Below are 24,825 nucleotides of genomic sequence, written 5' to 3' on the forward strand. Positions count from 1 at the left end.
TACAGAATGCTGTCTCTGTGCTGATATTTGTAATGATAACACACTGACACTCAAATTACACTGTGTTCTGGTTGCTGCCTTCTGTCTTACAAGCAGCCTAGAGGTAGGACTTTCATATGCATTTGTAAAGAGTCTGTAGCTGCAAACATTAATAAGAGCTATCACTTAGGAGCAGTTACTTACACTTTGTTTAATCTCTAATGGATTCTTCTAAATATTTACAGTAGAACAGTTTTCAGACCAAATGCTGGACATTACTGGCAACTTCCCAGCAGCCAAAAAGGAAAGAGAAGAGGGAAGACGAAGAGAAGAGAAGAGAAGAGAAGAGAAGAGAAGAGAAGAGAAGAGAAGAGAAGAGAAGAGAACCTACTTGTTGCATTCTTCTGTGGGGCTTTAGTGAGACAGGTTCTGCATTGAGTAGCTTGGTGGCACTGAGCAAAATGGTCCAGAGGATTGTGCAAACCCCAGCATCAAGTTGTGGTTCGGTCATGTAAAACTGCCTGTTTCTTGTTTATCTTGGGGAAAATTACTGTCTGACTGTTTGCTTTGCAGACACTGAAGTAAATAAACTGTGTGAAAGGCCAGTGGCTGCTACAAGAGGTGGAGGAGCTCCAAATTGTTCGAGGTTGCCAGCATAGCACCTGCTGTTCTCTTGGACAATCTCTTGGCTGGTAGATCTGGAACTTGCAATATTTCCCTGTTGTTGTGGCTCCCTGACACAGGTTGATATGGACTTTAAAATAAATAAAGTTAATACTCTGAGGCTGAAAGAAAGCCCTTGGTGGGCCTCATTTCCTCGGGCTCTGAAGTTACCTTGACTTTGGTGAGACCAGGGTGTGTGGTGTGAAGCAGGTGTGGAGGAGTAACAAGAGGATGGGCAGCAGTAGTAGCCTGTGGCTACTGTGAGGAACCCCTGTGCCAGCAGATCACCCACCAGGCTGTCCAGCTGTGTCCAACAAGTGGGGTCTTGGGCAGGCAGGAGGAGGGGACGGTGGCTGCATCACTGCTTTACAGCTGGCAGAAGTGCTGCTACATGGGAGGGGGGCCTGAGACACGAGGTACTTGTGTGTCTCGCTCTCCCCCACTGTGACACAGCAGGTCTGTACTTACACAAAAAGGCACCGAGGATTGTTATCTTTCTTTGGAAAAAATTTCCATTGACTTGAAAATGAGAGCCTTGCATGAATAAGAATCTATGAATTTACCCAGATATATAAGTTTTATGTAACATTTGCTATTGTAAAGGCCTGTCCTAATTTTGAGATGTGTGTGTGTGTGTGTATGAATGCATGTATGAGAAGGAGAGAACTCTCACTGCCTACAACTGTTCTGCCAAGATAAACTTTGGAGCATTTTATAAATTAACTCTGCTCTGTGTGTTTATTTTTCTTTTGGAGATTCTAAAAAGAGACTGTTCAACCCATCTTATTAGGGGCAGCACATTTTTTTAAAGAGAAAAATAAGTTCCGACTCTGCACTGGAAAGTATTTGCTATTTTCAGCAAAAAGTATTCTTTCCTTCTGAACTGGCATATTAGATAAGATTTATATTTCTGACCTGACATTAGGTAGTTAAGATTTATTCTCCTATATTAACTTTACTGAGCTTGCAAGCTATTCATTTACAGCACAGAGAATATATTTATGGCAGAAGCAAAGAAAGTTCACTACAAAGTAGTAAAATATGTTATTAGGAGTGTCCTGCAGACTGATGAAAATTGTGAGTACCCTTGCAGCTGGCTCCCTTCTGACTCTTTTTTCCTTCTTTGTTATTTCAACTTTAAAACTTGAATTTGAAGTCAGTTTCAATGGCAAATAACTTAAAAGAGTCCAGATGATTCCAATATATCCACATATATGTACATACATTTACGTGTGATTGAGAGGTGTGGGGAAGGGGATAACAAGTGACTTGAATTCTCTCCGTGTTCTGCTGGCAATGACTCAGGCATAAGTAACGTTGGACCTCGCTCTCCTGCCAATATAAATCAGGAGGAACTCCACTGGGTTATAAAGCTGGTGTGTGAGTGAGCGCTGAATCAGATCTGGAGCTTTTCTCTATCCAAAGGTGTGGACCCAGGCAATCTGTTAATGTCCAATTGACTTAAAGAGGGGAACCGCAGACTATGATGGAAACCTGGAAGTACTTCAAGACTCTATAGGCAGGTTGGAAAGGTTGGAAAGTTAGAGGCCTCCTATTGAAATCAGTGGCAAAACCTCCCATTGACTTCAATAGGAAAAGAATCAGGCCCTAGAAATGTCTGGAAGCCGGAGAATTGCATGGCTCAAGAAAAAGGTAATAGGAGCTGATGACTTGCACCAATAAATCACCAATGCAAACCTGGCCATGCTTGGTTTAGGCTCAAAATTGCTTTCATCTGATGTTTGTTTGAAACTTGTTCATTGTAAAACCTTAAAGAAGAACTGGCAGCTGAGAGAGCTGTCTGAGCACGAGGCCGCCGGCTGGACAGGGTGTGGTACCTCCTCTGCCCCGGCGTCATCGGAGTGAGTCCATCTTAAAGAGAAGCAAGAAGCACTGGCCTGCTTGTGGAGACAGCAGTGCTCACACTCTCCTCTGAACCAGAGGATTTCTAATTCAGAAACTTTCAGACTAACTCTGTAAATCCACTTATACTGAATATTTTGGGGGAGGGGGATTATGGCTCCACAGCAAGCCAAGAGGAGGAGTAGCTATTTCCATTTGTGGACATTATTTACTCCTGTCACTAGAGAGAATAGAGATATGCACAGCTTTGAGGAATTAAATGTGTTGGAGAAAGGGCTTGGCATAGGGAAAGCTGGGACCATCAGGCATTACAAGGGCTGGGAATTGCTTGTAGAGTGCAGTGAGCAGAGCTGCACATTGCAGTTCAGCTGAGGAACTCTGCTGCTCATCCTGTCTGCATCAATGCAGCTGAGGAGGAGGATTCTACTTCTGAACAAACTCCTATTTGTAAGTTGTACTGAGTCGAGGCCAACTGCCCTGCCACACATCTTGACCATCCCTGACAGAGTGGGGGGGAAAAGCACAACATTATGGAGGGGTCTTTCCTCCCTCCTCAGTATTTTTGCAAACAAGGCATTTTTTCTGCTGGTCCCTGAAGGGGAGAGCAGTAGACAAACTGGATGGATAGTTTGGTATCTGTGCTTGGTCAAACAGCCATGGACATGTTTGATGTCAGCTGACACATTCAGAATAGTTCACCACTTTACAAACTTCACATTTCCTATTCTTGCATTTGATAGACCTCAGGACTACATTCTCTGTTACTCTACGCAAACCTTCCTATCCTTCCTTATATCTGTCATAGGCTCCAAGGATTCACATCTTTCTGTATATGCAGAGATTCGTGGCTTGTTTTTACAATCTGTCTCTGTAAATCAAAGTTTTTCACTGCTTCTTGTCTCTCACCAAGAAACCCACTGCTATCATCAAGTCATTACACCACAGCTCAAGGGCGTCCTTTCTCTTTCCACCATTTCTCCCCAAAACCCTGGTCTCAGCAATGTAAGTTGCAATAATTTGTAATTGAAAGAGAAAACTACATCAAGGAAGAAACTTGCTTGCAGAGACAAACAGGGGGGGTGAGGATGAGAGAACACTAAAAACATGTTTCTTTGGGGTGACACTAAGGAAAAATAGAAGTTTCTAAGACTATGAGAAAATAAATATTTTAAAAATTGATTTGACGAAAGAAAACATTATTGTACATCCTGTATGTTGTATGTATGATTGCATGTGAATTCTGGTGTCTGTTCTGGTTCAATGCATTCACCTGCTAGTTCTCATTTCCAGTAGGCTTGGGCTGGGTTCATGTGTTGAGTAGATTATGAGAAGGACATGGATCATACATGTATTAAATCTGGCAGGCTAATGGAGCTGATCTAGACTTATTACTTCCTCTACCATTTGCCACTTCAGAAAATGCAACATTTTGTGTCCGTTCCTGTGCTCACTTATTTAGCTAGTCTCTTCTGGTGAATGTTCTCATTTTGTGAATTACTCCAGGCACTACTTTGAGAGACAGTGCTCAGGTTCAATATCTGTAGAAAGAGAGGGAAGGCGAAGAAGGAAAATGCTCAGGAGTACACAGCACTAGGCAGGGTGAATAAGTACAGCACAGAGAAAGCCATAGAATATTTCTTCTACACTTTTAATTGGCAAATTGCATTGGTTCTCTGACATAAGACAGTGAAATACCCTCATGTTCTATACCAGCAACTCACAAAGCGAATTACAGACTGCATTTCTGCTCCTTTTCTTGGTGATTGGCAACAAAAACCTCCCACTTATCATGGTTTTTTAGTAGCCTTTATAAACATTTAGGCTGGATTCAGTGCACATGCAAATTTTATGCTGGCAGGGCTCTGTGAAATACTTGCTTCCTGACATGAGTTGTAGCTAGAAGCAGAATCAGTCCCTTAAACTTTGTGACATGTTTATTCTGCCTAAACCATGTCCCATTAAAAACAATGCAGAGGCTCTAATTGAAAACTTTGGGTTAGTATGGCATGTGCCTTATGATTGTGACATTTCTGTTTGCTGGTAAAAGAGAGGAATATTGTCTTTCCTTGCACGTGCACCAGATGCAGTTACAGAAGTGTACCCATATGCATGGCCAACCCCAGGAACATCAGCAGCAGCGCTGCTGCATTGTCACAGTGGCAAGGAAAGACCCTTTTCACTGGAACCACCAATTTTCCCTGCCTAGAGCATAATCTCAGGAGCATCATCTTCCTTCCAAGTGGTTAAGTAAAATTCCCAGCCTAGTGATGCAGGTCATTTGAAAAGCAAGGAAGGTTTCATAACCTAAAAGGGAAGGGTCCATATCACTTTCTAGTACAGTTTTAAACATGACAAGCTAATCAGAAAGAAAAGAGGGTCCCCTACCAAGCTTCCCAGGCAATTTTTTTTGCCGTTCTTTAATTTACCATTTGGTTTAACCTACATAAAACTAATAATTTTGTTTTCCATGACCAAACAGATGATAAGAACAGTGGGAGAAGAGATGGAGTTTTCAGACAAACCAAAGGACTTCACATGGAGTCAAAAACTTCTACCTGAGGTTATTAGCATGAATTTCACCTATATTTTAAGACAATCTCAAAGTGAAGATACTTTAATTCTTGCTTGTGTTGATGTGAACTTTTGTGTATGTATGGGAACGCATACATATAGATAGATATATAGATATTAATGTGTAGGGGAGAAGGGAGAGATGACAATGCATAAGCATAAGTTTTTCCAATTCTAGGACAACAACTGTGGGGTCAGAGGGTTCCAGGGAATTAACTATATAAGCCAGAGAATGTTTCTGTAGGAGTTAAGGAAGATGAGATGGAAGATTCTACTTCTGAATAAACTCTCTTATATGGAGTACTGCAATTTCTGTGACTGATCTCTTTTGAACAAGATGTGCCCAAGGTCTCTGCATACTTCCAGATGAAAAACACAGGCCCTTTTTCCTGTTCCCAGAAGTAACCACAGCCAGTCATGGAACCAGACTAGAAGGCTCAACCAGCAAGTATCATAGATGAATAACTTACTTTTCAAGAAATTATGCAAGGCTTCAAAAAGGATTATGGATTGACTTTCATAATGCTTGGTGGTCTTTTAGTGGTAGCTATGGTTAGAATCCTCCTCTATCACATAATCAAGAAAGTGTGGAAATTCAAGAGAATGCTACTCTTTTGATTAATCTATTTTATCTGGAATTGGGTGTGATTTATCCTGTGGGAAAAATGAACTCCTCTGCTCACTGGGTAGCTGGAAATGATGTGTTTTCAGAAAGAGGTGAATAGCAGCCTGTCCTCATCTTGAACGGGTACAGTTCACAGTTTCCTTTGTGGCCAGCCAGATCCTGGCAGAGTAGTAAGATGCCCCCACTCTGATCACCCCCCACTCAGTGCTTCTAACCTCCATAAAGCTTGGGAAGACTTGTGTTTAGCAGAGTATCCAGGTACAATATGTAGATACCTCATAAATGAAAGCGTGTTTGAAATTTCCTCCATAATTTTTACGTTCATAGAGTGATTGAGACAATACAACCATAATATATGAGACAATACAACCATAATATATGTCACTGCTTGTTAAATACTGAACTCAGAGTTAGTAGTGTGGCAGCTTACTTGCTCTATGTTTGAAGGAAGCTGGGGCTTTAAAGCAGTATCTTAGTAATTACTCAGATGAATGAACATGGTACCACTTCATGGAAAAGAATAAGCACTTTCAAATCATATTGATTTTGTAGATTTGTAGCAGAAATAAATTATGCCAGTGGAGATAAAATGCAATATTTTTGTCCACAATCTGTCTAAGGGAACTAATTTCTTATGTTTATCTGTTCCTCGAAATTACTTTCAGAAATAATTATTCTTCAGAAATAATGTATGACTTAAGCAGCAATGAGGATGCCCTTTAGCTGACATTCACTCAAAGTTGAATCCTACTGACAGATTTTTACACCTCTGAAACTTCTCCTCAACTGGTAGCTTAAAAAGCACATTTAAATAATTTTATTCCTAAAGTTGGGGCCTTGATCTTAAAAATACTTGTCTGGGACATAGCACAAGTTATAAATTCTACACTCTCATACAGAATTCTACTTTCCCTTTTAATACGCCCTCAACTCTGAAACTTGTCAATTGCCCAACTCTTCATAAAACATAAACACAAGAGACAAATGTGTGATTTCATTTTGGACTGTAAAACAGAAACTGTTGTGGGGTTTCTTTTTTTTCTTTTGCAAAACACAAAATCATGTCATTTATTTGCCTTCCAGGCCTTCAGGATCTTGCTATTAAACATCTGTGGCCAGTATGCCCAGCATAAGAAGGTCTCATTTCAGCTGATTATTTTTAGTCCTGTGTTATACTAAAACTTCTGGAATCTTCATCCATCCCCATGTGTTTGCGAAATACTTGCACTTAATATCTTCTGACTCTCATGTTGAATAAATAGCCTTTGCTCCCACTTTTCTATTTGGGAGGGCTAGCTCTTCCCTCGGCAGTAACATCAAGTAATATAACACCAGCAACTCATTATTCAGTGGCATAGAAAAAGTGAAATTAATAATGAACATTCTAGGAAAAGGAAACAAGGTTATGAAACACTTGCCGACACTGGTTTGTGTAATCTTCATGAATAAGCAACTCAATAATGCTGGGCAAGTGTGTGTGGGAGGCTCATTCTGGAGAAACTGGCTGTTTTCCTCTCTCTGACTAGTTGAGCTGTTATGATAAAAAATGTTGTTGCTAAAGAAACCTGTAATAAATCCTTATGGGAGTATTGCATGTGCTGATAACATACATAAACTTTGTAAACATATTAAAGTGTCGGGTTTTAGTAGCTCTGGTTCATGTGGATGTTCGTAAAAGTTTTTCAAGGAATGCAATGGAAAGCTTGTTCCACCAGCTGGTTGCTCCTATGATTCTGGTTTACGTGAGGACCTTGTCTTCCTTCCCCTTGAAACACAGCCTCACCCTGTAGGAAGCTGCGTTAAAATATCTAAGCCCTACCTCTGCTGTGACTTTCCATGAAAACACTATCACCAGTGAAGCTGTGTACCCAGGGAGTTATCTGGGGAGAAGTGGGGTAGATAAGCTGATGCTTGGTAGATTTATGCTGTTCCAAAAATCCCTGCTTTGTGTCATGATGAACTCCATTGACACCTTCATCAAAGTACAGCTGGGAGCTCTGAGGAAGATATTTCAGTTGCCTTTTAGTAGGTAAGAAGAGTTGGGTGCCTACAAAAAGGAAAAAATCCAGCACGCTGAACAAAGGAGCCTTAACCTGGTCTGAAAAGATGAGGTCAGAAACTGTATCAAATCCTGGATGTCCAGGGAATTGAGGTGCCCTGGCACTACTACACTGCACTGCAAACCAGTACATTCTTTAACAAAAGAAAGGAGAATTCACTCTTTTCCTCTGAAACATACCAAGAAGGAAGCAGCAGCCCTGCTGCCCCTTAACGCATCCAAAAGCTTAGCTGCTAAAACATTTGGCCAGGAATGGAAAACCTAAGCAAAATTCTTCCATATAGCACAACTCCAGCCTATCTGTATTGCTATGCTCTAATAAAGTGATGTTTTTCACCTGGATTTGCATGTAATCTCAGGTTGCCACTCACACCAATTTTAGTTTGCACAGGAAAGACAAGGGCTTGAGGGCTGGGTATGGAGCAGGAATGCATGTGACTTTAGTCCAATGTCAGTAAGCAATCATCTGCAATATTGTGTGCTCCATGTGGAGGAACTTGGCATTGATATATTTATTATTTGTTGCTATTTATTAATTGCATTTTTTTAACACGGGGTTTCTTTAAGAGAAAATTTCAAAGTCGCTGCATGAAAGGATCTGAGCACAGACAGATGTTCAGTGCCAGTAAGATGAAACATCACGTTAGAAATTACAGAGCATCTGAGAAATGTCCATGTGTTGAGGGTGAGGTGGAAATTAAGCATTATTTGAAGGTGAGTGACTAATATTTAAATCCTGTCCCAGACACACCTTAGGCACCTCATGTCCAGTTCTTGGATGTGAGCCTTTCTGTGTTTGCCCTTGCCCTTTACAGGAAGCCACAGGAATCACACATCGTTACTATCCCAACATCTATCAATGACCTCCTGTTTCATTTTACAGTGCCCCAAAATCTTCTTTACCCTGCAGAATATATTAAATGTCTGAAATCCCGTTGAGGACCTTGCAATTTTAAACACGAAACCTATCAGGATGCTATACTGACACACATTAAGAAGCTTGAAAGTATAAAGTTTATAGCAGCACTGTGAGAACTTGGTGTAAACCTGTGGTTTGGAGTTTTACTTTTATTTAAAAGTACTACTACAAGCATTCCTTTATGCTCTTCCTCCTCTTGTTTGGAGCCAAGGAGCCAAAATATCAGTGCAAGCCTGGGGTGCTGCTTCAAGCTGCCAGGAGCTCAGTGGCACTGCCACAGCCAAAGGCTCTCCCAGTTCAGCTCTGATTCCCCATAGGTGAGTTCTTGCCTAGGAGCACTGGAGCAAGATGTGTTTTGTGGCTCCTTTACTTCAGTGGCTGTTGTATTTGTTTACAAGAGTAAGTAACACTAACATTTTAAAATGCAAGGTCGATAGCTCATAATCTGGAAACTGAAACACACAGAAATGTTTATTAGTCAGCTGTCGGACAACCGTAGCACAATCATTCCTTAAGAAGCATTGCTCATCGCACTGCTCTGTTCTAGCAACAAAAATAAGGTTAAAGTACTCATTAATAAAATCTGTTGGATTTTATTATGACAAAACACCTAATTTTAATGATTCTTCTGTCACCAAAAGCTCAGTTATTCAACTATTTATAAAAGAGTTGCAGCTCTCATGTTTTTTGGGGGTTTTTTTTGAGAGCCATAGCACGTTTTGCATGAATAAATGTTCCCTGAGTACTTTCTTCTGAAGCATTGTTTGTGGTAATAGCAGACACAGTTTTGTATAAAAATGTGCATGGTTTCAGCTGCCTTTTGTCATCTGATAAGATTGCTTTGTTCAGAATTATTTTGGTAAAAACATTGGCAAAGTGATTTTGAGTCGTTCAGACTCCAAAATTAGAAGTGAGACAAAAATATTTTTTTATTAGCTTTTATATCTCATCCACCAAGCTTTCGCAACTTCTACTTTAATTTCTAACGAAAGGGACAATTCACTGCAGGGGAAAATTCGTTCTTGAGAACATCATAGTTTTAATGGAGGAGTGTTGCTAATAGTCACTGCTATAAATGATTGAGTATGAAATGACAGACAGCTTGCTAATGTTAGCGATAAAGTGCAGTGGTGCAGCCAGTACACTTGCTCTGCAAACCAGAGAGCAAAATGAGCATGCTAAGCAAGAGAAAATGAGTAAGTCTGTTTTTTGAGTTCTAGCTCAGATTTTATCAGGTGTAACTTCCATAGTCTCCAGTGAAAAATTTATAGCAAGAAGAAACAGCAGAATGGGGATTGGCAAAGGCTTGGTATGTTAAAGGCAAAGCTGAAAAGAAGAAATTAGTCTCAGTTAACTTGTTTGGCTTCAGTTGGCTCAATTGGTGGAAGTAGTAAAATAATGATACTTTTCATATGATTAAGAAAGAGACTGCCTCCCAAGCAACTTAAGTATGATAGTTTTGAAAGGTAAGAGTCATTGTTTCAGCCTCTTTAGGGGCTTTACATATTGGAATCATGCAATTTTGCAAGTATTTTAGTATGGGATTTCTTCCAAATTCAAAATGTATCCTGAGGTCCTGCAGAAAAAAGCTCACTACAGCTGCAGCATAGTCCATAGGATTTTCTCCACTGAAAGTAAAGGAGGCATGTTCAAGCTCTAAAACCTTCTTACTAATAATAGCAATATTTTATTCTCTTTGCAGAGAGAAATAGGACTTTTCATGTATTTTCAGGTATACCATCCTACATCATTATCTTTGAGAAGTTGTAGTAACATATATTTAAAGTCTAACATGAATTTTATCTAGTATAAGAAATGTCTTCAGCGGGTTATAGAAAAAAAATTAAAATTATCACCCTTTCAGATATCAGGTATGAAATGGGAACTGCTCAGCAATGTCCTTTAGTCTCTGGGGATAACAACACTTATCATTCCACATGTGCTGGTATGATCAGGCACAGATTTTACATATATACCAAGTTATTTTTTTAAAAATAACACAAGCAGTCCATCCTTATCACGCTTCAAAAGCTTTCAGAGATTGGTAGTGATTTTCTGATATTTAATTTTTTAAGATATCTCTACAATGAGATATGTTCACAGTTTACAACAACACGATGGAACAGCTTCTGTTTCCAATGACTGCAATAGGAATTTTAAATGGGCAGATTTTCATCCAAAAAACGAAAAATATTGTTTCATTGCAAAAAAGAAAAGGACATACTTGTTGCTATCAAAGTATTTACCCTCACAGTGCTAATATGAAGGGATTAGAGAAAAAATTATCAGCAGCATACAAACACTTTGAAAGAGAACTAACAGTAATTCAATCCTGCCCAAGGGGTGCTGCTTGATGGCTGCTTGCCTGGCTAACTTCTGCTTAAAACTGTTACACCAAGATACAAAATTATTTCTATTTTTAAAAATTAGTAACAATATCTATATTACATACGAACTCTGTAGTACTGCCATCTGTGATGTGCAAACCCTGAACATACGTGTAGATATCTATAATATATATAGGTGGTGAACTATTAAAAGAATTGTTTCTACAATGAAGTCTTATTTTAATTAGTAATTTAATTCCTTTTTTCTTGCTGACATTCTACCTCCATGTGAATTGCACCCTCCTCAAGAGTATAAAAAGACTGAAGAAATAATTTCACCAGTTGGTGTTTTGTCAATATTTTCCCGGTTTGTTTTAATTTATATAGCTATCTATACAAATGGGCTGTTAAAAGCCTCCCTAATTTTGAGTTTGTAAGTAGTTGTATGCAAACCAAACCAGAGATGTAGAGTGTTTGCAGACTGGAGCACTCCACTAGCAATTGTGACCGGAAGTAGATGCTGGAAGACCTGCAGTCCCACATCAGCAGAGGAATGGACAGAGGAGCAATGGAAGGCAGGCAGGAGGGAAGGCAGGAAGGCAGGAAGGCAGGAAGGCAGGAAGGCAGGAAGGCAGGCAGGAAGGAAGGAAGGAAGGAAGGAAGGAAGGAAGGAAGGAAGGAGCACTGGCTATCCTGGACGTGCTATTGTAGTGAAAGGCAGGAGACAATTTGATGGGCTACCAATAATCACAGGAGCTCTACATCCAAATTGCATTTCCATAAAGTCATACATATTATTTTAGCCACAAATGTAGGAGTGTAGTAGAAATACAGAACTTTCTATCAGTTTACTTATTCTGGATTTCCAAGTTTAGTCCATGGCTCACTGCTAGTCCACAGGGCCATGGCAAATGGTCTGCCAGTCACTCACAGACCCGCAGCAAATAATACTTCATTTCTGTCTACTAGAAGGTCAGTGAGAGATGTACATAACTGTCAATACTAAGTTTTGGGGGTTGGTAGTAGTCTGCAGAGCCAAAATATTTTGGAGCTATTGACTTGATCGTCCTTTTTTTTCTAAGCAAACTGCAATCACTGGCCAATACACAGAAATTCTTATTTATTGGTACGCTAGTCTATACTCAGCTGCATATTACTCTGTCTTGTAAGACTCAAACTAGCAACTTTGTTAATCTTGATTGCTCTTATCAGAATAAAACCACAAATTTCTCTGCTAGTGGTATGTTTGCTTTTAACTTTTATTGTGTTCTATGTCTAATTCTGGACCCAATCATCTGTCTGCACTTTGTTGTTGACTTCAGAGGAGTTTTATCTCTCCGCAGCTGACTATATCTTTACTACTGATCACGGGACAGAAATTCAGGACTCCCCAGCTAGAAAATTCAGTAGGAGTTTGGAGAGCAAAAGGATTGCGAACTAGATATTTCTCATAGGAAGGATACTTTGGCAATAGGTACAAAATAAGTAATGCTTCAGGACCAGATCCTTCTGATGGGATAATTTAACAAATGAACTTCAATTTATACCAGCTGGGACTCTGGCATGGTATATTCTGAATTAGCCAGTTCAGATTTTATAATTACTTTAAAATATGTAAGTCTGCAATATAATACATGGAGTGGAGGACTCTGATAATAACCAAAACAAAGTAACATGGGCTCACTGACTGCTTGATGGGAACTTATTTGTATTATATTTAAAAATAAGCAGGTTAAAGAGAAATTTTAAAATATTTCCCTAGAAATGTGCTTATGATTTGTGACTAACGGAGACTATCTCAGCAAAAGAAACAGAAATCCAGGGAAAGTCTTCCACGGAGTAGATTAATTTGGCAGGTGCCGTCTTTATCTGCACACTATAATTATAATAAAGTTGCACTATTCACTAACAGCGATTCATAGGTTTTTAAAGCCAAAGTGATTCGTGCAAGTGATCATAACCACTTTTATAATCTTTCATAAACACTCACTCTCTAATTCTTTCCTTCAAGCTAAGTAACCACTATTTATACCAAATCGTGTTTTGCAACCAGCTGGACTTGAAGACCTCGGCCACTAGATGATGTATAGCACATCCAGGTGAGGTGTTCTGAAAGGCTTTTTGCCTTCGCTGCCAAAATAACGAGCCAGATTCCCATTCTGACCCTCTAGCTGTGGTTTTCCAGCCACTTGTTCTGCTCTGAATTTATCTTAACTCCTACACTTCAACCATAAAAACTTTGTCATAAAAACTTCGAGCAAGTGCTCAGTACCTTCTCCACGGTGTACCAACCAGCTAAATATTCGCGGCCAACCCTTCCGCCCAATTGCCCGAAAGCTGTCCCGCTGTGCAGGTTGCCTGAGGACGAGCGAGGTGGGACGGCGCTCTCCGGGAAGAGCCCGGCGCCTCTGCCCCGCCGCTCGGAGGCGGCGGCCGGGGGCAGGAGGCAGCCCTGCCTTCTCCCGCCTAGAGCGGGGCAGCTCCGTGCCGAGCCGAGCCGAGCCGAGCCGAGCCGTGCGGCGGGAGCCGAGCACCTGCAGCCGCGGGCTGCCCGCCGCGGCACGGGACAGCAGAGGTCGCCGCCGGCCCGGCGCTGGCCCGGCGCGCCGCGCTCCAGGTGCCGGCCGGAGCGAGTTCGGGAGGAGGGGGCCCCGCGCTGCCCCCGAGCCCTGCCGTGCCCCCAGCCCCGGGCTGAGCCTCTGCCGAGCCCGTGGGGCAGCCCTACGGCTGAGGGTGGGGGGCAGCCGCAGCTTGCGGGCCCGCGGTCGCCAGGGGTTAAAGGAGTGGGTGGGAGGTGATGGAGGCTGCGGAGCCCTCCCTTGCCAAGGATAATAAACCGGATGCCCTGACATGTTTTACTTAGCCCTTAGTGCTCCCTCGCTGTGAGGCCGTGGGGATCGGAGGGCTGGAGCCCCGGTCTCTCTCGTCCGCAGCTCCGCTTTAGGGGCACTTTAGGTGAATCAAAACTTGTTTGCAGGAGGCAAACCATACAAAGGAGGCTTTCAAGGGCCAGCCGTGCCAAGCAGAGCAAGGGAGCGAAGGCTGAGCAGGAGAAAATTAAAATAACAGTACCTCCCCTCCCTGAGGAAGTAACTCAGTTACTTCTTGCTGATGAAGTGCAGGGGGCTATGTTTTATGACATTTCCTCGGTGTCTGCAGCTGTCAGGGGGAGAGGACAGGCATGAGCAGCCCCTCCGCGGTGGGTGCGCAGAAAACGCCTCCTCTCCCGAAACAGCGGCGGGTCCCATTCAGGCGGGGTGGCGAGGCCGGGTCGGGGGCACGTCTCGCCGGCCTCTGCCGCCGCATCCCGCCTCATCCACGGCTCCTTGAGGCAGGGTCACGGCAGGGCTCCGGCCGGCGGCACTGCCGGAGGTGACACCGCGGATTCGAGCCCACACCGCACCACCACGCCGCAGCCAGAGACCGCCTGACCGTGGCAGCGCCCCGCGACCTGGACAGCGACTTCCCGAGGGGGCGACTCGCTGCTGCCTCCCTGTTCTCTCTTCCCCGATGACGGGGGGCTCTCCTTTCTAACACTCACGGGGGGCAGGCAGCTTCTGCCAGCACCCTGGGCGCTACACCTCGCCCTCCCGGCCCCCGCCTGCCTCTGCCTCGGACCCGGGCGGAGATGGACCGGCGCCGGTTAAATCAGAAGGGATGGACTCGCCTCATCCCATGGGATTAAAATCTAAAAATTTTTAAAAATTTAAAAAATTCAGGGGCCACGGTCCCAGGACGGTGGCAGTGGGTGACTAGTGGCCAGCGGAGGCTGAAAGCCAACGGGCCGGACAGAGCCGCGACATCCCCAGCCCCCCTCTGCATTGCCGGGCGCCAGGCTTAACCTATAGCGATAATCCGTACTGCCCGCTCTTGGGAAGGGGGCTTCCTGACCGGGATGGAGAAAGGCGCTTAGGGCATACCGGCAAGAAGTTACCTGTCGTGTCATCGCCCCTTCCCTTCAGAAAGAGGGACCTAAGAAAGGACGTTCCCTTTCACCAGAAATTAAAATGTAAAGCACCAGACGCAGGTCTTCCCAGAGCCCGCGCTGCTCATCCCGGTGAGGTGAGAAAGAGCAGAGAGAGGTCAAAAATCTCTTTCATCCCTTCAGTTGAATGAAACTGCCTGCAAATCCGCTCGGCCGTGCTGCTGACGCGGGATTTAGTTCCCAGCGCGCTCGCCCGGGCACCGGGGGCACGGAACCCCCCGGACAGGTGAACAGCACAACGAGAGGAACCAGAAGTTTTCAAAGTATAAATCTCTTCGCACTTACTTCTTCCCTGTCGCCGTACCCTGGAGGCGTGCTGGCTGCCAATGTATTCCATAAAGTTCAAAGTGATAAAAAACCAAGAAATCAGTCGCAATTGCATAGTAACCCTTTGAGAGTTCGACTTCTCCTTTTCGTCCTTTTTTTCTTTCCTTAAAAAAAGAAATAATAAACCGGGGTGGTAGGCGGCAAGGGATGAACACAGCAGCAGAAATACCTGCACTGAGATCCAAAGCTGGGCTTGGCCGGCTTGATGTCTTTTGCCTTTTTTTTTTTCTTCCTTTTTTTTTTTTTTTTTTTTTTTTTTTTCCTTTCCCTTCCCCTTCGCTTTTCCTATTGCACTTTCCAGCAGTCTGCCCCGCTACCTGCCGCAAACCTCAGAGGGCAGTCAGCAGCGCAGAGGAGCCGAGCAGCCGCCGCCGGGGTCCATGCCGGGCCGGCGGCCGGCAGCATGTTGTGAGGGTGCCGGGGTGCGTGCGGCTGTGCGCGCCCGTGTGTGCGCCGGGCGGGCGAGGTGCCGACAGGACGGATGGATGGATGGCGGTGGGAGAGGAGTGTGCGAGGGCGGGAGCGGCGGGGGGGCAGAGGGAGGACCCAGCCCCGCCGCCGCCGATCCGGAGCAGCCGCGCTCTGCGCCGCGGGCACCGCCAGCCGCCGGGCGCAGGTGGGCCGGGCCCCCCCGGCTCTCCCGCCCGCCGACCAGGAGCCCCCGGGCTTCATGCGGGAGCTGCTCCTCAGCGGGGCCCCGGGGGAGAGGCCCCGGGGCGGGGCGCGCCGGGAGGAGGCGAGCCCCAGCGCCCCGGCACGGCGGGAGGAGGCTCCCCGCTCCCGGCAGAGCCCCCTCGGGGCAGCGGCGCCCGAGCATCCTCCGGCAGCGGGGCCCGCGCCGGCAGCCCCCTCCCGCAGGTCTCCGCTCGCCTCCCCTCCGCCGCCGGCCTCGCCGGGGTCACGGCGGAGATGCCGCTGCCCCCCGCGCCCCGGCCCCGCCGTGGGGAGGGGCGCCCCCACTCGCCGGGGGGACGGGGCGGGGTGCTCAGCCCTTCCCTGCGGAGGGGCACACGGCGCGGCACCCTCTCTTCCCCGAGTTTGCCCCTTACATCCCGGCTCGCAGTGAAGGTGGGGAGATGGGAGTGGGGCGCTGCGGGGTCTCCTGCCTCTCGGGATTTTTTTTCTCCGTTGTGGCCTTTCCCCACTGGGCAGGGGTTTTCCGGGGTGGCTTCTCCGGTGGGAAGGAGCAGAGCAAACCCGCGTGTCCTGCCGGGGTCGGGGACCGTCGCCACGTCCGGGGGACGGCAGGCGACACACGGGGCTGGCCCCGGGCCGGGGTCGAGCGGAGCCGTGAGCCCGGGGTGAGCACAGCAGCCTCTCGCCCCGGGACCGCCGGGAGCCTCAGCAGAGCGCCGGCAGCAAGGGCACAGCTCGTCTGCACCTCGGTGAAGCGAGGCAGCCTGTTTGACAGAAGGGTATCGCGTTTCTTTTCTCCTGCAAGAGTTTCCTTTTGGGGTGAAGGGGAAGGCTACAGAGGGAGTGTGAGGTTGATTCAAGGTAAAACTGGCGACTTCACTGAGCCCCCTCTCGCTTGCCTTCTTATCTCGGGTGCCTATCGCTGGGATGAGAGAGTAAGCCCTGTAAAGCGGCGCTGATCGCATCAAGAACCTCAATGGTGTGAGGAGCGGCCACTCCTATTTGTAACTGTTTTCCCCACTCTCTCCCCCCGCTGTCCCTCTCAGAGCTGTTAAATATCGGCACCATAAAATGTGGGGGATTTAAAGGTCTGTGGGAGGCTCCCTTTGAAAAGGACTCTGGGGAAAGTCTTTCTAATCCAGGATACTTGAGCCGGATGGGGTGGGATTGCCAGAGAGGCATAAAATAAAAATCATTCAGCAGACAAAACTAGGGGCTACCCTGACATGTAGAAAGTGCATTTGTCTCGATGTTTCGTTTCGTTGGAGGTTGAAACTTCTTGTGTGCTAGTGTGTACGTATAAATAGCTGAGCAAGCCAGGCGAGTGGCATAAATAAACAAGGCAGTGGAGAAAGGATAGGACATGTATTTGAGCCAACCTGCAGCTAGCCAGTCAACTCACTCGAGCAACATTAGCACCAGTGGGCAGAGAAAGCATGTCAAAAAATAAACGCTCCGAGAGAAACATAAGGAAAACATTAAACAAATGGGGAGTGCAACTCCCTCTCCTTGCTCTGACAAAGCACGACTGAGAAACTCTGCTCACTGTCTCTCCAGCCTCTTCCCTTCGCTGTGTCCTCGCTCCAGCAGAGATGCGTGGGACAGATGTGTTGGGAGAGAGCCCCGGGGACTGCTTGGGTCACCCAAGAGCCTCAGCAGAACCGACTTGTGGAGTGTGCACCAACCCAGGGCCAAGCAGTAGGGCAGGGCATGCATGAGTGACCAGCAGCGGGGGGGAGAGGTGGTTTATTGGCTGTGGAAGAGGGGCAGAGACATAAACCGAGGAAAAAACAAAAGCTGTGCCTTGACTCAAGACAGGATCCAAAAAGCGGCAGGGTGAGAGGACGCCAGGAGCCTGGTTGCCTCCACAAACCAGCCCCATTAGGGGGGAAGAAAACCACCCAACAACAATAACAAGCTGAACCCATAAACAGTTACTGCCGTTCTGCGATAAAAGGGGAAGATTTATATTGTTGAAATGTGTGGAAGGAGCTTGTTCCAGAGCAAAACTCTGGCGTGCAATTCTCTGTTTATGTCGCTCATCCCGATGGATGAGATATCAGCGGCAAAGTTCAGGCTGACATCAGCCCTGGGGAGGCAGAGCCAGCGAGCGGGCTGGGCTGCGCAGGGCTGCACAGCTGTGCCTGGGCCTGCACTAGGTGGACAATCAGTTTTGGGGAGATGCAGCACACAAGAAGCCTCCCTTCACCAGGCTGGGAGATGTGAGGAGCAGCAGCAGCACACACTGGGAGGGAGCTGGATGCAGTGTGCTCTCCTTGCAAGCGAAACAGATGAATCGGAAACAGTTCCCAGGGTGGTTCAACGCGCCGCTCTGTTTTGGGGTTTATTAAAGAGGGTGGGGAGGGAAAGAATGGCTGATGGTCTCTGTGCTGCCGGAAAGTCAAATACGTCTGTTTTACTGAGCTGCAATGAAGCCAGCAGCAGGAGTCTGTAAAATCAACTAGGTATTGTTTTGCTGTGGTTTGGATTTTTTTTTTTCTTTTTTTAAGGAGTGTAATCCTTTCGTCAAAGAGTAATAGTGTGTGGTGTTTTCACTATTGTAATTCCTGCCCATCCCGTGCAAAATCCCATGGCTAGAAAATCTTGATTTCAGTTTTCCAAATAGCTAATATATTGTATTAGAGAAAAAGGTGGCCTCAGGATCCTCAGATTATATTGCAAATAAAATATTAATATTCAATTATTAGCTGATATTGTGCTTGCTTAAAATGGCACTCTAGTCATAAAAACTAGCCATGTGAACAGGACAGCTGAATGCTCACCCTTTGTCATTCTTCTCTAGACTGGAAATAGTTTGTGTAAGTGAACAAAAGAGTCAGTAATTTGCCTTTTCAACTTGGGAAACACAGTAAAGGAATAAAGGATTGCTTCTGATATATAACTTGAAAACGAAGCATACTGTGTCTGATACATATTCTTATTTTTCAGGTACTGATCAGGGTGTAGATGGCAGAGGTCAGACTCCACCACCAAGGATTCATTTCTGGTAGCAGCCTCCCCACAGATCTGGGTCAGTAATGTCTGAGAAGGGAGAAGGGTTGGAGGACTGGAGCAGGAGTCCTGAGTAACAGTTGCACAACTCGACGCATCTACTATTTGTTAAACACCCACAATATTCTTGGCACCACACAGGACCCCAAATCATGACAGTCTTTGCTCCAGATTTCTCTTTTCCTGTGCTAACTAAGGGCAAGCACAGTTGGCAAAGCACACAGAAAGACACCAATATATAAGAAATTACCCAGAACCCACCCACCCACATACACAGTTACACACACATAGATGTAAGTATTTGTGTTTCTGTGTGTTGTCTTTTCCATATTTCCCAATCTGACAGTTGTTACTTCTCTCTGTGTTTCCTAACATAACCCATTTGTTATTTAGTCATGTTCAATTTAGGAGGTTAATCTCCTGTAACATCATGAGTATTCTCAAAAGCTGTTAATATCACAAACAGAAGATTGTACTTGAATAGTCTAAGTATACTGAAAAAAGTGAGTGATGAAAAATGCTTTACTCACAAGTTGAACTTAAGTATACTTTTTAAAAATAAACTGATTCCGAAAAATCCAGTCCCAATATTCTTAGTAATGTCTTTATGTTTCAGATATTTAAAATATCTAATGGCAGAACACTAACAACATGTGCAGCAGAGAACAATCCTACACTGGCAACAAATAGACTAGATGACCTAATTGATTTTTCCCATCTCCGACTTGTGCAATTCTGTCATTGTAATAAAATCCCAGTGTAATCAAAGTTTACAGGATCAGGTCCTAAATTAGCATGTCGATCTGGACTACCCCTCTGTCTGGGTCAGGTCCAAAGCCTGCTGCTGTCAGCTTGACCTTTTATCACTCTGAGAGAGGTTTGGATCTGGTCTTTGGGATCACACTGGAGGAGGGATGAATTGTTGTTTTATTGTATGCGGGGAAAAAAAAAAGGCGTATTTGTGGGAAAAGCACACAAACAAATTTTGCAGCACAAACCTTCCAGATGCAGTTCAGTTAAGAAAGCCCAACAGGAAGGCCTCAAAATGAGAAGTTTTTGGCACAGAGGAAGTTTTAGCAGTTAATACGAGGATGATCAAACTGTGCTAAGTCATTGTTTCCCTGTATTCATCTATCAGTTGGTCTTCTCTTGGACTTGCGATCCAATTGTAAAACTCTTGGGATGCAGACCAACTTTTTGTTCTGTGTTTGCAGAATCTGTGCCTAGAGCAACTGTGTCTGCAAGAAAAAGTCTCAGCATTGCCATGGAAGTATCTGTGTATTTTGGGTGCAAATACTCATTCTAGAACTGAAGCAATTAACATAAATGTTTTTCTAATGTATGTTAAATTGAAAGAAACCCCAAAACTTTTGGTGTAGGCTTTAACCACCCAGAAGGCAATACTAGAATAACTGTATTGGCTTAAATTCATGCATCATTTTGCCCAAGTCTGCTTCTCCTGTGGTGACAGCCCATAGGGTGGAACTATCACTGGGTAAAGCTGGAGGATGTGAGTAACCAGCAACAAAGGTTCACTGCCGTCTGACACATCCATTTGTCTAGGCATTGATTTCTCTATGATTTCAGTACTTGGGAGGAGCTGTTTTCTCACTTTGGCAGTTTCCTGTGAATTTCTTTGGTGTTAATGTCCATCTAAGTAGATTCCACACTTGCCCAAGTGACTTGCTCATTCCCACTTCCTGGGCTCTGTTGGTCCAAGGGTTTGGGAAATATCTGGCTGAAAAATGAAACACAAAAAAGGCTTTTTTCAGCATATTCAGTTTCCTGGTTTGGTACACCATAAGGAAATTAAAAAACCTGACATGTAAAACAGTAAGGACAGGGAGTGTCTCAAATAGGTCAGTGAAGCAATCTCAGTACCGTAGGTGAGATTACAAATGTAAGGTTCCTCGGAAAGGCAGGGACAAGGAACAAGCCCATTTCTCTGTGTGTGTGCTCACTCAGCGCACGGCGTGGGTGACGGGCAGGTTGCCTGGTGTTCACTCAAAGGAACAGGTGGGCATGAGGAAGGACAGTGGTGCACAGTGTTGATAGAGCTCATGTGCTGCAGTTCAGCTGTCCTCAACAATGCCATCCCATTGCCAGGATACACTGAAGCAGCTCAGCTCCAGTGGCCTGAAGCCATAAGAGGTATTACAGAGCTGTAGGAGGTGTAGCTGAGGAACCGGGCAGCCACTGTCCCAGCATGAGGAACAGAGCATACAACCATGGCTTACCCTGCCCTGTCCTTCACTAAACATCAGTAAATGTGTCACTGATACTTATTCTGTGGGATGTTTCAGTATTAGGGAGATAGTGCTGAGCAGTCTGGAACACTTCTGTACCCAAATGCTCTTGTTGCTTATTTCAAGTGAAATAAGTAAAGTGAAACTCTGGAAAATGGCAAAATGGTAGTCCTGAAGAATATTTATTCTCTGCCTGACTCTGGTGCACTGGCGACATGGGACTCTTCAGAAGGACTTTTAACCTCAAGCTTGATATCCATCACTACGTCTGGAGAGTTTGAAGCAATTGAACATGTTGCATCAGTTCATATTTTGCATTCAGTTCATCAGGGCTGAAAAAAGCCCTTGTACTTCTCTGAAGAGAAGTACAGACCTTCCCTAGTGAGAGCCTTATCCTTTTTGTGTACCTTCCAGCATATTTCTGACCTCTATTCACAAATGGAAAGAATCACATCGTGTTTTACTTCTGAACTTAGTTCTCTTTTTGCATGAGGCTGATGACTGCTCTTTGAACAACAAGGATTTAGTGATGTGGATCTTCTGCTAAGCTAATATCTACATCTACGACATTGAACAAATTACAAATCAGCCATCAGACAGCTACAACTTGAAAGCTAAGATCTCATGAAATAGGGAAACATTTTCAATTTAGGAGCAGCAAATCGTACCTGGTGAGACTTTGCAAGTGACATCCAACATTCAGTGTAAACTCTCCAAATAAATAGTGGCAATAGGTGTTCCTTCCAACCTGTTACCAGAATCAACATTCATCCTGAATTGAGAGCAAGCAGGAGCAATAAGGAAACACTCAGACCAGCTAGGATTTTCTGCACAGCTAAATATCCATTTATTCCTGAGTCAGACAGCCTCCTCTCGGGGGGGGGAGGGAATTAAGATCCTTTCTTTTAAAAAAAAAGTCAGTTTTTTCTTTTTCTAGAGTTTCCTTTAGCCCAATTGCAATGAAACTTGGCCACTATGTGGACCCATGCTGCATGAGTACCTTCCATGGGAGTGTGATTCCGGGTGCAATTGCACCCCACACCCTGAGCTCTCAGCTGTGTGATTCTTTGGCCGAGGTTGCTTCACAGGCTGCTTTACTGCATCTGTGCCACCATAAACATTCTTAGTGTCAGATGATAAGAAGGAAATTATTTTAAGGCCCATGAAGGGAAATCTTATTTTCTGTCTCTTTTTTGAAAGTATGCTTGCACATTTCACATTATGTGGAAATTTATTAGCAGAAACTGGTGTCTTCTGGCTGCATATGCCCTAACCACTAAGAAAAGTCACTATTGTTACCATTTGTATTTTTCTGTCCCTGTTTTGTAAACAAGATTTTACACGCTGCTTGATGGGATGGGCCTGGTTCCATTGGTAGCTGGGTCTAGATCCTCAGTGAATTTAGCTCTGTTTGGCCCACAATCTGCTCACACAAGAGTCCTGCCTGTGCTGGCTCTGGGTCTCTGCAGGAGCTGTACTCGGAGGAGCATTCACCCCAAACAAGGAAGGACATTGTGAATTTAATTAGGTTCTTCCAGCTTCAGCTGCTGCTGAAGATGATTCTTAAATCACAGCTTTCTGCACAGCTATCAAAATCCCTTTTGGAGCAAACCTCTTGTACCAATCTGCCTTAATGTGCCTGCAGAGTTTACATACACTGATAACATTCAGAGCATAGCAAGGAAGACTTTCATTGTCCTTAAACTACGTTGTCCCACCGACCTTCCATCTAAGAGTGAAATAATATCTCCAACTGCCTAATCTGTTAGAGTCTTATCTTTAATAGTTAACTGTTTGAGAGGGTTTTAGTAACCACAGACTCATGGAAAGGCATCTAGGGTAGCACTTTGCAGCAGGGCTTATTAAGGATGTTATTAAGACCTTTTAAGGACATTGTTAAGAAATGGCGTATTCCTGGATAAAATATTTATTTATCTCGTGTGGAGTTAAGAAGGGGTTTTATCTGCGGCAGTAGCTTCTACAATTGGTACTGGCAGACCATTTATCGGAAGCCAGGCTGTTTAACCATGGGGTATGCATTCAAGGAGCACAAGTATATGTTTTTCAGGAACTAGAAAGCTAATTTTGTACCATGGAGTCAAGCAGGGCATATGGTAGATAACAGTCCCCTTTCACATTCTAACACAGGATTGAGATTTCTTAACAAAGGCAATAGAGTTGCAAAACAGCATGACTTTGTTGCAGTTAGTAATTAATGAGGTGCTAAAAGTGCCTAAACAGAGGATCTCAGACAGAGAATGCATGACTCAAGAGGATAAGAAGCCCCCATCATTTCAAACAACAGTGTCATTTAAATAAACAAGCAGCAAGTCGCTGGGTGTGTGAGGTGGGAAGGGAGCAGCAGGCAGCAGCAACATGCTCTGTCAGCCAGCACTTTTTGCCTGTGAGAAACCAGTTGTGCTTTTCCAAATGCAGCCAGAGTCTTGAGGTGTGAAACATTTGTTTAATCCATCATTGGGGCGCGGGGTAATCACACACTCATCGATGCTGCCACTTTTCTGGTGGCATATTAGTCAATTCGATTTCTAATCAAAGAGCAGTAATTGCCCTGAAGGCTGTTACCAGCGACATACTGTGCTGGATGAAGTCTACCTGGCAGGCTGCTTTTTGGTTTTTTCCCCCTCACAACAAACATAATTTTCTGTGTTCTCAGATGAGATATAAACCACTTGGTTTATGCCTTCTTTTTTTTTATGTGGTTTTTTTTTTTTTTAATTTGTATTTTAACAAGCTTGGGAGATTTTGTGTCATTCTGCAGAGCACTCCAGGATTATTATTTATTTTAAGCAAAACTAATTCCAGTTCAAGTATTATATGAAAATAGTAAAGGTTTATAAAGTGTTTTTCTTGCAATGTTTACTCTCTTTCCAACCAAACATTTATAAATAGAATGAGAGAAATGTGGCAAAGCACCAAAGTCATCCACTGAGATATTTCATAAGAAACTATAATGTAAAAGTGGAATAAAGGAGCACTTTTGGAAGTGATTGTTAGTGAATTCTTTTTGTGTGGGGGGATATGATGCAATATGTCATGTTGACTCTGGAATCTATGGCATAGTGATCCAAATTTATTCCTGGAGGTACTGCCGTGCAGTACATGTGCTGTAGTCAGACTGAATTTATCTATACATTGATGCAGTAAGAGATAGAAAACTTTGGGTTTGTTCTTTCCTTTCTTTTGTGGCTTTAAAAACCTAGCAATTGAGAATCCATCACATGCTGGAAAGTAATGGACCTAGTTAGTAAGAAATAGTTTCTCTATTTTCACATCCAGGCAGCTCAGCAAGTTCACACTCTTTTTTTTTTTTTTTTTTTTTTTTTCTTACCCAAGTATTGTATTTTTTCATCTTTCTTTCTGGCAAAGAGAGAAGGAAAATTGTGCCTGTCCTGTATTGCCTCTTCATTATTACATATGAAACTTACGGAATGTATTTATGTCCTGCTTGTTTTTCATTAGAAACATAGACATAAATGCTATGCTCTGTGTCTTGTTTCCACTGGGTTCTTTCTTGAAAATTCAGTTGTTTATTCTGTGCTACCTTTTCTTCTGTTCAATATCTCATACCCACCTGTAAACAAACCTGTGCAGC

At 44.3% G+C, this 24,825-nt stretch overlaps 1 protein-coding gene across 1 annotated transcript in view; it reads right to left on the bottom strand.

Moving 5' to 3' along the window:
- The window catches only part of RSPO3 (R-spondin 3), a 58,084-nt gene extending 42,662 nt beyond the window's left edge, over positions 1-15,422 (bottom strand). Inside the window, exon 1 of the mRNA XM_071437311.1 lies at positions 15,277-15,422. Within this exon, the coding sequence (XP_071293412.1) occupies positions 15,277-15,373 (97 nt within the window). The 5' untranslated portion in view covers positions 15,374-15,422. The remainder of the gene's footprint in view (positions 1-15,276) is intronic.
- Between the last annotated feature and the right edge of the window lie 9,403 nt (positions 15,423-24,825).

The sequence above is a fragment of the Agelaius tricolor genome, unplaced genomic scaffold (assembly GCF_023055355.1).
Source record: "Agelaius tricolor isolate 1412-34295 unplaced genomic scaffold, bAgeTri1.0.p SCAF_1, whole genome shotgun sequence".
Taxonomy (NCBI): domain Eukaryota; kingdom Metazoa; phylum Chordata; class Aves; order Passeriformes; family Icteridae; genus Agelaius; species Agelaius tricolor.